The sequence below is a fragment of the Syngnathus acus genome, chromosome 22 (genome assembly GCF_901709675.1).
Source record: "Syngnathus acus chromosome 22, fSynAcu1.2, whole genome shotgun sequence".
Lineage (NCBI taxonomy): Eukaryota > Metazoa > Chordata > Actinopteri > Syngnathiformes > Syngnathidae > Syngnathus > Syngnathus acus.
Genome location: NC_051106.1, coordinates 4,633,432 through 4,648,397, shown reverse-complemented (window position 1 = coordinate 4,648,397; position 14,966 = coordinate 4,633,432). Strand labels below are relative to the sequence as shown.

The following is a 14,966-nucleotide window of genomic DNA, read 5'->3' as shown; positions in this document are numbered from 1 at the left end:
TTAGTCTCATTCTCATCTGGTCAATCAGGCTAAATGTTCCGTTTCTTGCTTTTGACCAGCCTTTGCTCCACAGAGGCAAACTAATCCATCATCCTGACTGCACTTACCCTACGATCGAGTGTGTGGAAAACCCTCACTGAGGGAATTAACTTCATACTGGAGGCCATAAATCTCTTGCCATTTCTTTCCATCTTCCTCAGATGAGGCTAACTTATTCCATCATCTAACTTTTGTCTAAATTTGACAAATGGATCAAAATATGTGGGAATGCTCACAACAAAGTATTTAAGTTACCAATGCACAGTGGTTAACTTATTGTTACACTTGCATTTAAGAATTTTTGCTTGTTCAGCGTTTTGTCTCTCCTCTCCAAAAAAGTTACTGTACATTATATTCACTTCAGAGTATTGATTGCCGTTCAACTTATAGCTAAAGGTCAAAGGCTTTCATGGAGAGGCCATGTTTGAATCATTTTGCTAATGGCTACTGTGCGTGACATGACATTGTGTGCACGTGCTTTACATGCAACGCGCTACATGGTGAGATGTTGCCCTTCAGAGTAACACGGAGACACACACTTATAAAATGTTGATGCGCAGGCATGCTTCCAGCAGTTAATGATGCTAATTGGCACATGTGAAGATGGTAACTACCTGCTGTAAGTAGTCTACAGTGCTGGATTGTCTTCCTCCAACGATATGCTCAAACAGGCGTAAAACGTGGCAAAGTGTGACTCGGCATAATCGAGGTGTCTATTTTTAACAGCGCCGTTTGGACATGGTATATTTTATTCATATGTAGGCTGTTGACTCAACTGCCCGCAAGTTTGTTTTTGTGGAGAGAGGAGGAGAAGGAGGAGGAAGGATTTCATGAACAGATCATTGTTTCTTTGCAGATGGCAACAAAGAAAGGTCTCAAAGGACCGCATTCTAATTTATACTGAGCACTCACGTAATACTCGAGACAGAGCAAATTGGCTTTTTTTCTTTTCTTTTCTAAAAGCCAGACAGACGTTGTTCTTACTCACTGATGCACCATCCAAGTTATCTTTAGTACACATCGAATATTTATACTGCAGGTGGCTAGGTGGGGGGGTCAGTCATTGATCTTAAAGGTGACCTAGGGGGTCCTGGTGGGAGAAGTCACATGGGACACATTGTAGCATCTATTAATCAAATGATGATGCTTGAATGCAAATACATGAAGCATTCACGGGTGGTACAACAATTAGGCAAATGATTGCAAGACTGATCACTAAATCACATTACAGCTCAACATATAACATGTCAGCCGATATCTAAAAATAGATGTGGGTATTTGCACTCACCAAGCGCGAGCTGCAGGGAATAAGATGCGGGATCCATTTTTTCTAATGGGTAGGTGAGAGGGAAAAAATTTTCATCACCCACAGAGGATTTGTATATGAAGATGCCCTGAATGTTAATCATGTTGTGTGAGATTGAAGTCAGCCTTATTGCACTCATTGCTGGGGGACAATTAGAGGTGATATTAAAGAGGACGTGAGGATGGATTTTTTTTAATGATAGCTTCTAAGCTATTGCTCCAATGATTTCTTTCAGTCGACAAGGAGACTTTTTGTCTCCACGCCTCGCAGTAAATATGCATTTAGAACGTGCTCAAGCTTAAATCCATAAAGTGGGCCAAAGCTGCACAGACTTCAATGTTTGTGCATTTGATAGGAAATATAACTCAAGACATGAAAGTGAGCCACTGATAAGTAGACAGTTTCAAAGGAGCGCAATAAAAGGACTCAACAGAGGAAAACTTCACTTGGACTGCAGCAGCAAAAAAAAAAAAAAGCTTTTAAGAAAGTGTTCGGTGATACATTTTCAAAAGATGGGGGACTTTCTGAGTAATTGTTGTGGCCACAAAGCTGTTCCTGGACTGAATATGCGAGATAAGTGTTTTGGAGCCCAAACAAAATGAAACAAAAGAACATAAGGTGGAGATTGGTTCAGTAAGCAAGAAAGGGGGGGGGGGGGGGGGAAATCACTGCTGGCATCCAAGGGCATCATAAACCTCAGCATCTGTCTGCACAACAATGCAGAAAGGGGACACACTGGGAATCGATTTCACACAAAAAGCGCAGCACTTGGAAAGACACTCTAGTCCTGCATCTTGCGTTATTGAATTTGGAACCCACATTTATGAGCAGCATCTACTACAAGGCAGGAGGATCCAGTCAAGATGAGCGCCAGACCCCAAAACCTGCAGGCAACTGAGGCAAAAAGATTGTTCTGTATTTTTTTTAACCTTAATTCATGGCAAAAATACTTGATAATAATAATAAATGTGTTTAGAAAGATTTTACATTTTAGTAGTCTCATCTAAAAATGCAAGCACGGAAAATAAAAATGCTACTTTTCAAAAGGTGTGAAGCAATGTGTGAGACTAACAAGTCCCACATTTGTTTCTCTTCAACATATTCATATGTAATTGTGAACAAGAAATGGAATTATTGCACCACATATACAGAAACACTACAATCAAAACAACATATGGTATAGCATGATTAAAAAAAACTTTTTTTTGCACACACTTCATTCATATATGTAGATTTTAACTGGTCATCTCCCGTAGGCTACCGCGCTGCTACTTAAATTAAAAAAATTAAATGCTAAAAAAAAATGAGAATGAATCTAAAAGATTACATTCAAATGTATTGTACTTAATAGTTAAATACAAATAAACGGTACTAAATAAATTATATATACAATAAGGTACATCCTTAGCAGATATAAAATCACTAAGCTTTTTTTTCAGATATTTTTATCAAATTGAAGACTGTGATTGTAGTGACACGCCCCCTTGCGGCGCGTGTCTGCCGCACTCATGTTTGGACTGGCTCGCTGCGCGTGCAGGAGCGTAGCAGCGCGTCACTGGAGGAATGTCAATGTGCTAATTGTTGATGCGGCTTGGACTCAGGGCCACACACGGATGCTTCATCTGACTTATTGTCGCTACAACCCTGCACAACCGACTGATCATGACCAGCGCCGAGATTGTTGTGGAAAGCTGCAAGCAGCCTTGCATCGGTCTGGAGCCCCTTGACGGCAAAAACACCCTCGATTTACCGGGCAAATCGACGCCGAGCGGGGGCACGGGTCGCACGGGCCCTTTAGTGAACGGCGGCTCCAAAGTGACGGACAACGGGGTGCATGACATTGAGGACCGCATCTTGAGGATCACCGGCTACTACGGCTACAACCCGGGCTACTCCAGTCACAGAAGTAAGTGCCACCACGCAAAACAATAAACTAACTAACAAAAATAGTGCTATATATATTAATAGGTCCTTGAAATATTTGCCTTCCCATACTCATCTGTAGACGAAAGAAAAAATAAACTTACCTCATTCACTTACCTATACTATTTAAATAATAGAATTTAAATTATGTTCCTTACTATATCAATCTCTATGACAAAGAAATTGAATTAAATGACGTTTCTGTACAATTACAAAGATTGGTGACACCTTACCATATATTACTATATAGTACTAAAGAATATTATTATCATAGAGATACATGGAAAAATATGTACTCATTCATTACACTATGTCAATTACTATGTTGATACTCTACTCGAGTATATTAGAAAGGAAAACATACTTCTATTCACTTTTCTCTACAGTGTTGTACATGTATTATTTTATACTACTATAGTTTTCTACTCTACAGCATATGCAGCTCAGATCAATCATCAATGTCACCCTGATGGCTCCTTTGACATGCATGTTTTATTGAAAACGATTCAGTGTCCAAATAACAATCTAGGCTCTGTCTCCATGATGCATGACAATGCTCCTAGCTGTCTCTTGACTTTGACATAAGACGCAGATTCCATATTTGTGATTTGTTCACATGCTTTTGTTTGGTGGGGATTTTTGCTGATACAGGCATAAGAGCCTACAGGAATGGATGTGGGTGAATATAATGATGTAGTTTGTTCTAGGAATGATCTTTAAAATCTTGACTTTGACAGTTAACAAGATTTTAAAAAGGTATATCACAAGTATGCAGGCAAGGACTGCACAATGCCTTTTAGCTTCCACCACTGGTAGCCTTTTTTTTACGTATGAGGAGGCTTGATTCCAAAGCTGAAATGCTTCACCCCAAATGAATTGACTTGGCACGCAAGCTCGCAAACATCTCGCCCTGACTGTTAACTAAAAGCTCAACTCCACATTATTTAGGCATCTACAAGTCATGCACTCCCAATATTGAGAATTTACACCGTTTGTCAGAGTAAATGCAAAAATGCTAAATAAATCAGGAAAATGTTCACGCTAAGGGTTCTTAAAATGCTTCTCAACACGACAATACATTTTCAGATTGCAGGCAAGGAAAAGGAAATGATCCCCGTGCTCATTAACTGTGTCCTGTCTGTTCTTGTCGATAAATCATGGATGCAATCATGCACTCTCATTTGGAGAGATATCTAGCTGTCCAGGTTGATCCCACAAGGGAGTGGTCTGATTAATGAGCAGCAACCCAAACTTAAAATTGGAAACAATTGATCCCAAACAGTTCCAATAATGAGACAGTTATCATGTGTGGCAATGCAGGAATAGAAATATGATTGTTATTGGAGTAGATGTATTGCGCATAAAGTATAAAATGCTCATGCAAATTCTCTTAATTGGTCCCAAAACTATTTAAAACAATTAAAGCATGCTTGTTTCAAAAGTAGCAGAACTGAATGATTCTCAAATGTACGAAACCTCTAATGGTTATAACACCCCAAATCCACCAGGAGGTGCATTCATCACAATAGTTATTGTTTAATCTAAGTCCAGTCAAAATATTTCCTCCTGTGAGTCACTTTTAAGTAACACACAGTATATTGTGTATGAATAACAGCCTAGTCAGGCAGTAATATTTGCATTGTGTAACAGGGGGAGGTGAATGATGGGATGTCGGCGGTGCTGTAATTTCAGGCCTGAGGAGCAGGTGTGCATCATAATAACACCCATTGCCAGCCCGTAAAAAGACGTCTGCAAGCCAAAGGGGTTGATTTGATTTGAAAAACATTTCCGATTTTCCGATAAGATATGCCATCTGTGCAGACGCCGCCTATTCATCTTTTTTTAATTTTTTTTTTATGAAGGTAAGAAGCAGTCTGAATTAATTAATCATGTACAAAATGAATTTTTGGAAAGTCATTTTCTTGAGTGCAAATGAGTATCACTTCCCATAGACAAATATCACATAGATAAAATTCATGCCATTTCAAAAAAGATCCTCTTGGCACTTTGGTATGATTGCTTCTTGCCATCTGTGTATTGCTAGAATTTGCCTTTGAGGCTCACGTACTACATTTCGCGACAAGGTCTTGGCTATAATACATCATACCGTAATGGAGGTTTGAGGCAAAGTCAATAGTGCTTTCAACAAGAAAGCAGATAATATCCCGACCTCCATGATATGCACAAGAGGCACGGAAATCGAATTGACTTTCCAAAAAGAGGAGGGGGGGCAAAGTGCTATTCCCAGCATAGTTTTTTGTCTCCTACCGTTCCACACGATAATAGCATGCCTCCTCAGCGTCTGTTGAAAAACCATTCAATTAAGTTGCTTTGTATCTGGGTTTAAATGGCAAAATTAAAAAGGGGGGCAATGCACACTACCTACTGGCTGAACAAGTCTAACGCAGCATAAATGCCAGGTACTTCTCCGAAATGTTATTGTCCTATCACTGCTTTCACAGCAAGACCATCTAATGCACTTAGAGGGAAATTAGAAGGAGAAACATTGTGTTTTAAAGTGCAGTTGAGTAGCATAAAGGAAGCATTAATCATTCGGGCGACTTTTCTCATCCAAATCTATAAACAATGTTAACACCAAATCATTCTTCTTTCAACATTGAGCATATTCATGCAGCTATTTTCAAGTCAGCCGTTCCCAGGCCTTCTCTTGCAAGGCTATTTATATCAAGTAGAGTGTCGAGCGAGATGTAAGCCTTGCCTGAATGACTCCTGGAGTGCTGTTAGCCTCCACAGTCTCCTGAGGATCTGCAAAAACATCCCGTATGGAACGGGTGCAATGTTTCACCTTTGGATGTTGATGTACTTCTCGTCAGGGGATTTTGGATAGTCGGACAGCTTGAACATCACTGAAACAAAAGTACTGATATTAGATTTATATTATGGTACAATAGAGGCAAGTTTAGCATGGTTACGAGCAGACCTGAGTATTGTGAGCTGTCTTTAAGTGCCCTTGCAGACTCAATGAGTACACGGCATCAATAAAAAAAATTGACCTTCAATGCCTTCTAATAAAATTAAGAGTTTATATTTACGGATTATTTGATGCAGCATGTACAAAGCTAGGAGCAATTTTTAATATTCATTCACACAAGGACAGTTGATTTGTGCACAGATTTAGAGAGCATGTCAAAAACAGAAATAATCTTCCTTCATATTTGATTAAATGGAAAATGTATACATTTGTAGTATTTTCAATTGTGTTTCTAAACTGGGCGGCTCGGTGGCGCACTGGCTAGCACGTCCGCCTCACAGTACGGAGGGTGCGGGTTTGATTCCACCTCCGGCCCTCCCTGTGTGGAGTTTGCATGTTCTCCCCGTGTCCGCGTGGGTTTTCTCCGGGCCTTCCGGTTTCCTCCCACATCCCCAAACACATGCTTGGTAGGCTGATTGAGCGCTCGAAATTGCCCCTAGGTGTGAGTGCGTGTGCGGATGGTTGTTCGTCTCTGTGTGCCCTGCGATTGGCTGGCAACCGGTTCAGGGTGTCCCCCGCCTACTGCCCGATGACAGCTGGGATAGGCTCCAGCAAGCCCGCGACCCCCGTGGGGATACAGCGGTACAGAAAATGGATGGATGTTTCTAAACTGAACCTCCTTTCCAAAAATTTGGGTTGCCACTTTGGAGCCAAAATGGTTTCATGGACTGGAGTCAATGGACTTGAAATCTGCTATTTTCCTATTCACCACTAGATGCCGTCATCCTCCATATTTCCAACTCAAGTACTTGGAGGGCAAAGTGAGGACAGACTACTCTAGCAGTAGAGGATCGTCTTGACGGTTCAATCAGCAATTACTAGCAGTCCATTTTATCATTCTTCATTTTCCTCCTTGAGATATTTAGAGACAGACAGGCTAAAAAAAAAAGCCTCATATGAGTGAGAAGTGTTTGCAAATCTAAATGACAAAAGGGGCCTAATAAAAGGATTTTTTGCATCAGTAGACGGGGCTGCAGCTGTTGCTATGGGGGGCTAAGAGGGGAGATGCTTTATTATGTGTTGCTTTGATCGGCGGTATGTCCATTTGGTAGTTTTGGTGGTTACAATAGATGGAGATTTATTAATTCAACAATGGGTGCATTTCAGGCTTCATTCTACACCACTAAATGATGACAATACGTGCCATCATGATATAAAACACTAAATGCATTTTAATTAGTCAGCTATAAATATATTCATGCTACAAAACGAGATTTTTTGGAGCAATCACTGGTATTTTACTCGTCCCTTTGGAGTGACAGTGGCAGTGCCTGTTCTGGAGACATCCCTCTTAATCAGATAGCGATTAGCATCCTGGGCTTTGCTGACTGGATGCTTCTTTTGCCGTCCCTCTCTGTCTAGCTTTTGTCTCCACTCATCAGCAAGTCTATTTTTAAGTGACCCTCCTCTCATGAGATCCATCCTCCTACCTTCCGCTTACACCAGAGCAAATGTTAGAGCTTCAGCGGAACTTGGATGACACATTTATTCAATCTAATGGATGCGGGTATAGAGTCGATTTTGTCGATTTTATGGTTGGGTTTATGTGATACAATAAATGTTCACCGTGCTGACCTTCCATAAAATTATTACATCCGTTTTTGAAATATGGCTTCAAACAAGTAAAAGTCACCTTGGTGTTGATATATGGCCCTCATCTGTAAGATTCAAAAGAGTGACTTGTTCTATTTTATAAGCTCAGACACAGCACACAAAAAAAAAATGCTGCACACTCTGGTGCAGAATGTGAATTTTGGCTGGCTGAGATTTGTATGACATGTCAACAGCATGTTGATGCCCGGGCTAAACTGTAGTTGTCCTGAAATTAAAACAGTTTTTTGTAATATTAGAAATAAGAACAAACCTATAGTGAAATTGTTTTTTTTTTTTTAATTATAGCAAAATATAAAATTAACAGCTGAAATAATTAAAAAATCCTCTCATAACTGATGGGAAAAAAAAAAAATGTTAAAAAGTAGTCATAACTGGCACCATTTAAAGTGACCACAAATTTGTACAGCTCAGATGATATTCTGCTAACATGACTAGAGCAAAAGATACGGAGAGACTGCAGCGAGAAGTCTCCTCACTCAGAAAGAGGATGGGGGACCACTAGAGGAGAGGAGCAAGCGCAGCATAATCAGCCCGGGCTGCTTGGTTACCATCCAAACAAAGCTGCTGATTTGTGGCGCAAAAGAGGAGGGAGGGCTAAAGCGAGTTGAACAGAGACAAACCAAGTGGGGGTGGCGAGGATGGAGTGAAATGAGGCTAGTGATTGCGCCATGCCACACACTTGAAGCTCAATCTTCCTCGGAGACAGTGACAGCGCTGGATCACGGCATGACATTGCAACAATAGTTCCGCCAGTCAGCTGTATCACTACAATCCAGACAGAAAGAGGAGGAGAGGAAGTCTGCAGAGAGTGAGCTGGGCCAAACTGGAGTGCTGAGGAGAAGAGTTGACAGATCCGGGAAGAGTCGTGGGGCTGGGTGGGGGGGATAAGTGAAGAGTGTGAAGAGGAAGGTGAAGAAAAGGGAGGACTAAGGATGCACGGAGCCAGGAGGAAGAGCTTCTGAGAGTGCACACACGTTCACACACGTACTTCCCAGGGAAGGACAGTGTGTTGAGGCCCCCAGTGGAGGATGAAGAAGCACTCAGCCCGAGTAGCTCCTCTCAGCTCCTACAGCACTCAGGTCCTGACCTGCCCCATTTCTGAAGGTAACTCCAAGTTGACTCTACTTTTACATGTAGGCTATGTAAATTGCAAGCCAAAAAAAAAAAGATCTTGTGTCTTTAAGCACATGGTGAAGAATGTACTACATGTCAGGATGATGAGTTCAAGTTGTGCATGGGAAGCAGAACTACACACCTTTGTATCTTCGGAGGGAGACGTGCTGCATGCAGATAGATAGCCAGCTTGAATCAGGGGGAAAAAAAAAACACATCAGCAAGTTCTGCTCACTTGTCCTTTCAGGCACGCTGATCCCTAAGAACATCTTGCAAATCCATTTTCTAATTTGTATAGCTTACCTTTGTTTTTAGAGATTGAAATAAGATACCTTAATCGCCTTTCCGTAAGCATCATCAGCATCCCGCTTCTCCTTAAGACGACTTATCAAGGCTGTACTGTGCTCTGACATGAGCTCCAGCGGGAGTCCATCTATCAATGTCGCAATAAAATGCACAACAAATTGAAATGTTGGGTTGGAGTAGCAGAGTGCGCCACACTGGGTGGATGAGCTCCATTAAAAACAAGCCAGTAATGAATGACCCTGTTCTATGCGGCACTTTGGAGCTGTTTGGTTTGATTGACATTTTTTTGGCCATCATTGGACTGCAGTGCAAAAATGGTTGACCCCAATTTGTTGACTTATTTTAAAATCTCACTTTTCCATGCTGCATCCACCATCGTTGCAACTCGGAAGCAGGAGCAATAACACAGCCTCATATGAGAGACAATGTTGGCCATGAGAGCTGCTTTCCGGGACAAGGGAATAGTGGAGTTTTAATATCATCGCATTTTGGCCGCAGATCAGCCTGTAGTGGCTTTTATACCTTAGGACAGAAGCAAAAGGTTTTTTTTCTGTAATGACAAACACATTATGTTTGGAGGATGAAATGAAGCAGACAAGAATGGAAGCTGTTGTATTCTTGCTGAATGACAGCACGCCATTGTAAAAGTCCATATTAATTGACTTTTACTAATTGTATTTCAGTCTTAGTGAATCTGGTTTGGTGATAGTGATGGATAATAAAATATTTAATCGTTCATTTCCTTTTTACTATTATAGCATAATTATGAGTTGCCTTTATAGACACGAGCAAACAAAGCATCATTTACTAGCAATCCATTTTCATTCAGCTCGTGGGTGGCTTTACCGTACTCCTTGACTTTATATCGATTTAAAAAAAAAAAATCCATTGATGCAATAATGAGATACTTGCAGGCATGTGCCACATGCTGAGCTAGCAGAGAGAGCTTGGGCAGCAGGCGAGTCATCTTTGATTTCCTGCTCTGGTGAAAATTGATCACTGTATGCTGAAAGTTAAAGAATGTACCTGAACTTTTTTTTTTTTTGGGGGGGGTGGACATTAATGACTGCATTTTTTTTTTTTTTTGACACAAATGACATTAATCAGATTTCTAACTAGTGTTATGATTATTATAACGTACCACAACATAACAAATTTTTTTATCTTTTCCTTAGGAGAGGATGGTTTGGAGTCTCACGCCGAGACGCCCGGCAGTGAGACAAGTGCGGAGAGCCAATCGTACCAGACATGTACCAGCACAGTGCTGAAGGTGTTTGGTGGCTTACTGATGGTGCTGTGCATCTCCTCCTCCTGGGTGGGTACCACTCAGGTGGTCAAGCTGACCTTCCAGTCATTCTCCTGTCCTTTCTTCATATCCTGGTTCAGCAGCAACTGGAATATCCTCTTCTTTCCTATTTATTACTCTGGACATGTGGTGACCACAAGGGAGAAGCAGACACCCATTCAAAAATTCAGGTAATCCATCCATACTTCATATCCTGTGAAGATAATATTAAGATATATGGTGTCTTTTGTTAGAGAGTGCAGCAAGCTGTTTGGCGAAGAAGGAATGACTCTGAAGCTTTTTGTAAAGAGGACGGCACCTTTCTCCATCTTGTCGACGCTGACAAACTACTTGTACCTTTTGGCCTTGAAGAAGTTGACCGCTACTGATGTCTCCGCCCTTTACTGCTGCCACAAGGCTTTTGTCTTTCTCTTGTCCTGGATCGTCCTCAAGGATCGCTTCATGGGTGTCCGGGTATGTACATTTTGAAGTAGAGATGAAGATAGAAGGAGGTGGTCTCCCATTTCATTAATGGACCCTTTGTTTAGATTGTTGCTGCCATCATGGCCATCACAGGAATCGTCATGATGGCGTATGCTGACGGTTTCCATGGCGACTCCTTCGTGGGTGTGGCGCTAGCTGTGGGCTCAGCCTCAACTTCAGCTCTTTATAAGGTGAGACCACCTAAGGTAGCAATGGGTCCAACTGGTCCACCGTGTTGTCTTCTCACCATCCAGGTGCTATTCAAGATGTTCCTGGGAAGTGCCAGCCTCGGCGAAGTGGCTCATTTCCTTTCTACCATGGGTTTCTTCAACCTTATCTTCATCTCCTGTGTGCCCCTCATCCTCTATTTGACCAAAGTAGAGCAATGGGGCTCCCTCTCTTCACTGCCTTGGGGATACATGTGTGGCCTGGCAGGACTGTGGCTAGGTGAGACAATGACACACCACTGCTTTTGTTTACATCCATGCTTGAAGCTTCATGGAGTTGTCCTCACTGTCCAAAGCAATTATTTTTGGTAATATTTGGCCCAGCATTGAATCACCTTCCAAATGAATACTACTGTGTCCTTTCCAGTATTCAACATTCTGGTTCACGTCGGTGTTGTCCTAACGTACCCCATTCTCATCTCCATAGGGACGCTCCTCAGTGTCCCGGGAAATGCAGGTAAAGTTTCTTTATGCAGTTCAAATATTACTTTTGGTTTACATTCTATTATCCATATAATTCATGTTTTACGGCAACAGTAAATACCTGTTGTTAGATTTAGTGGACTAGATTTTGGTAGGACAGTAAAGTGCCATGGCTGCAGAGCACAAATACCGAGCGGATCAGGTGGATCACTTTTCCTAATGATAATCCGCATTTTCTTCACTCATCCGCCTATTCAACCCACCACAGTCACTTTTCTAATTAATCTCTTTTTGTTTGCTTACCCTGCTGGTCCTTTTTGTTTCTTTACTGCAGCTGTAGATATCCTTAAACACGCGGTGATCTTCAGCATGGTCCGCCTCGCGGCCACGTGCATCATCTGCCTGGGCTTCTTGCTCTTGCTGCTTCCTGAAGAGTGGGACTCGGCCACGTTGCGCCTCCTGGCCACCATTGCAGATAAAAAGTCGGAGGATCACGGCGAGGAACTCACAGAGTCCAGCATGCACACCAGAAGCCGCAGTCGAGCTAATGGCGCCGTCTCCCTTCCCTTAGCATAATATTGCGAGACTCCACCAGGAGCTGCTTTCCTCCACTGCCCACCTAAAGAGGGAAGACATTTGATTAAAACAGTCTGCAGGATTTAATATAATATCAAGTTTCTTTGTCAAGGGTGCATCAGGCACGCCTGGCTCACTAACGGTGGAAAGCGTTTACTTTCTCGATAAACCTGCCACACTCAATCCCTCACCCGTTGACTGACCTCTGCCCTGCTCTGCTCTGCAGAATATATTCTGTGAATATAAATCATGGCAGGGACAGTCTGGCCAGACCTATATGTATTTATATTTATTTATTTAGAAAGGAAATGACACATACTATTTATTTCAAATATTACTGACATGCATTATATATAAAAAAGGACTAGCAATTATCCAATTCTTGATGTACATGTATTTTCTGTTGTTTTTCATAATGATAAAAAAGTGCTCACACTCATTTACTGTCATATAACGGAATCACACCTCAAATCAGCCACTTGTTTATTATAAGTATTATTATTATAAGTACTTATATATAAGTATTTGAAAGTTTGATACCCTGAGTGCCACGGTTTACCAAAATGTCTTAAGACAATCATCATCCATTGAGTGTCTTTTGGGAATATAAATGCATTATTTCTGTGTTACAAAGAAAACCCAGTATAAATAGGGCAGGACAAATAAATGAGCGCAATCTACAAATATTACATGAAGATTCTTAAAACCATATGCATTTTTTAACAGTCTGGAACTAATTTAAATATTCATTTGCTCAGGCTAAAGCTTCATGTCAGAGTGAGCAGGATGTCTCTCCGAGAAACTCAGATGTGAGGACAGTGAAGATTCAGACCGATATTTTTTTTGACTGAATATATTGCTTTTTTTTCTTTTAAAAAACACCAGCTATTTCGAGTAATGACTGTTGAATGAAGCTTTAGAAATAATTTCGAGAATTATTTTGCATTCATGTAGACTAAATAGGGCAAGAAAGAGCTGGACCAGAGCATTGATGTACATTGTACAGAGTAAGAAAAATTAATTATTAATATTATTTGGAATACAAACAGTGGAAATAGAGCTGAGTGCACTGCACTGCATTTTATCACCTTGCACAAACAATAGCGCATGCTACCGAGAAATAGAAAAAAAAGCCTAGGGGGAGTATTAAACTGCAGAGCAGAAATGATTGGCATGTCACACGCATGCACACACGCACGTCTACATTACATTGCTGCTATGGATTTACTAAGGTGACATTTAAACAATTCCAAATCAACGAGACGGAATAATACAGGCCTAATGTTATCCGATTGTAATTGCATTGAGCAAGGAATTGAAAAGTTGTTGTTTTTTTTAAGCCAAAAATAATGTCAAATAAGTTCTCTTTCCACCCAGTAAGGTCTGCCGAAAACATCAAGCTCTCTCGAGCGTTTACCGTGAAATAAATCTCTGGGGAGAGTTTCTATAGAAACATCATCACAATAAGAAAGTGAAGAACAAACGCATGGCTGAGACCGGTACACAGACTTATTTGTTTTTGATTTCTTTGTTTTTGTTGCTATGATACTCAAGTGCTCTTTTCAAACATGATGCCAGACAAAGCTAAGAGAGCATTCATCTTCTTCCTTTTACAATGTTGGTTCACAAATGGGGCACACAATGAAATGAATCAGTTAGCAGATGAGTGAGCCTGCTGTCATGCATCCACTACACAAATAATCCATTTCGATCTTGAGTTGCACTACACACCATGAACAACACACAAACAAAGTAGAGACAGATATGGACTAATTTATAGCACTCTCGAACTTTTTAAGGCTAATGCACTCACATTGATATTAATTATACACTTCTTATGAGGTAATTGATGCAATAATTATCTTGGGTTTGGTTCTTAGTGTTTGCAAAACGAAAATGACAACAACATGTAATCAATCAAGATTAGGCTGGAGCCTAAAGTAAGGTCATTATGATAGCACTAGTCAGTTTAATTGTTGGGTTTATAGCGCCCTCTGTAGGCGAACAAAATGTACAGCTGAAAATGAGCAGATATTTATTAACTATAATTTACCTGGGAAATTATTACAGTATTTTTTGTATTAAACTTAAATAGGCTCAGAAATGCGACCACATCGCATAATAGGCTCTCCGAAGTAAACCAAATAAAAAGTAGGAGCAATCTGCTATGGTTGTACAGTACAGTATTTTGAGTACATAAAACTAATTGGGTTGACCTAGAAAATACCACTAGATGGCCTTATTGTGCTGAAACACAGCACTATACGTACTCCCCATGTTTGATAAAATAGCTTTTGGAACAATTACAATGACTTCTACCATGTCACTCATAGTGTGCATGCAGAACATTTATGTGAATTAAATGGGGTAACATGCAAAGTGAAGTCTCAGAAAGTATGGACAGTCACTGGAGCAAGCAACACATTAAAATAAGCCAATCCTCTAACAATGCAAATTCACCAACAAGAAGAGTCAGTCTGGCCTTATATTGAGGATTAAAAAAAAAAAAAAACTTCTTTTCCAGCTGGCTGGCCATACACACTGGGCCTCAAAGCCAAATCACGATGGAGGAGAAGAGCCGAGAGGTCTCCTTGCCCGCCGCTCGTCGCGGACACTTAAAAAGAAGGTGAAGGATGCCGTGTGAGCAATTGCTTCCAATTGACAAGAGGATTGGTCATG

The 14,966-nt window shown here is 40.9% G+C and overlaps 1 protein-coding gene across 2 annotated transcripts; it reads left to right on the top strand.

Moving 5' to 3' along the window:
* Positions 1–2,833: 2,833 nt before the first annotated feature.
* On the top strand, positions 2,834–13,875 carry slc35f4 (solute carrier family 35 member F4). Of its 2 annotated transcripts, none has more exons than XM_037240983.1 (7): positions 2,834–3,251; positions 10,469–10,769; positions 10,833–11,052; positions 11,127–11,252; positions 11,316–11,508; positions 11,656–11,745; positions 12,046–13,875. In XM_037240983.1, exons 1-7 carry the CDS (start codon positions 3,008–3,010, stop codon positions 12,285–12,287), a joined length of 1,416 nt encoding a protein of 471 aa, XP_037096878.1. In that variant the 5' UTR covers positions 2,834–3,007; the 3' UTR covers positions 12,288–13,875. The 2 variants fall into 2 exon arrangements, with proteins under 2 accessions (XP_037096878.1, XP_037096879.1); XM_037240984.1 differs by lacking the exon at positions 2,834–3,251 and adding an exon at positions 8,470–8,978.
* Positions 13,876–14,966: the final 1,091 nt, after the last annotated feature.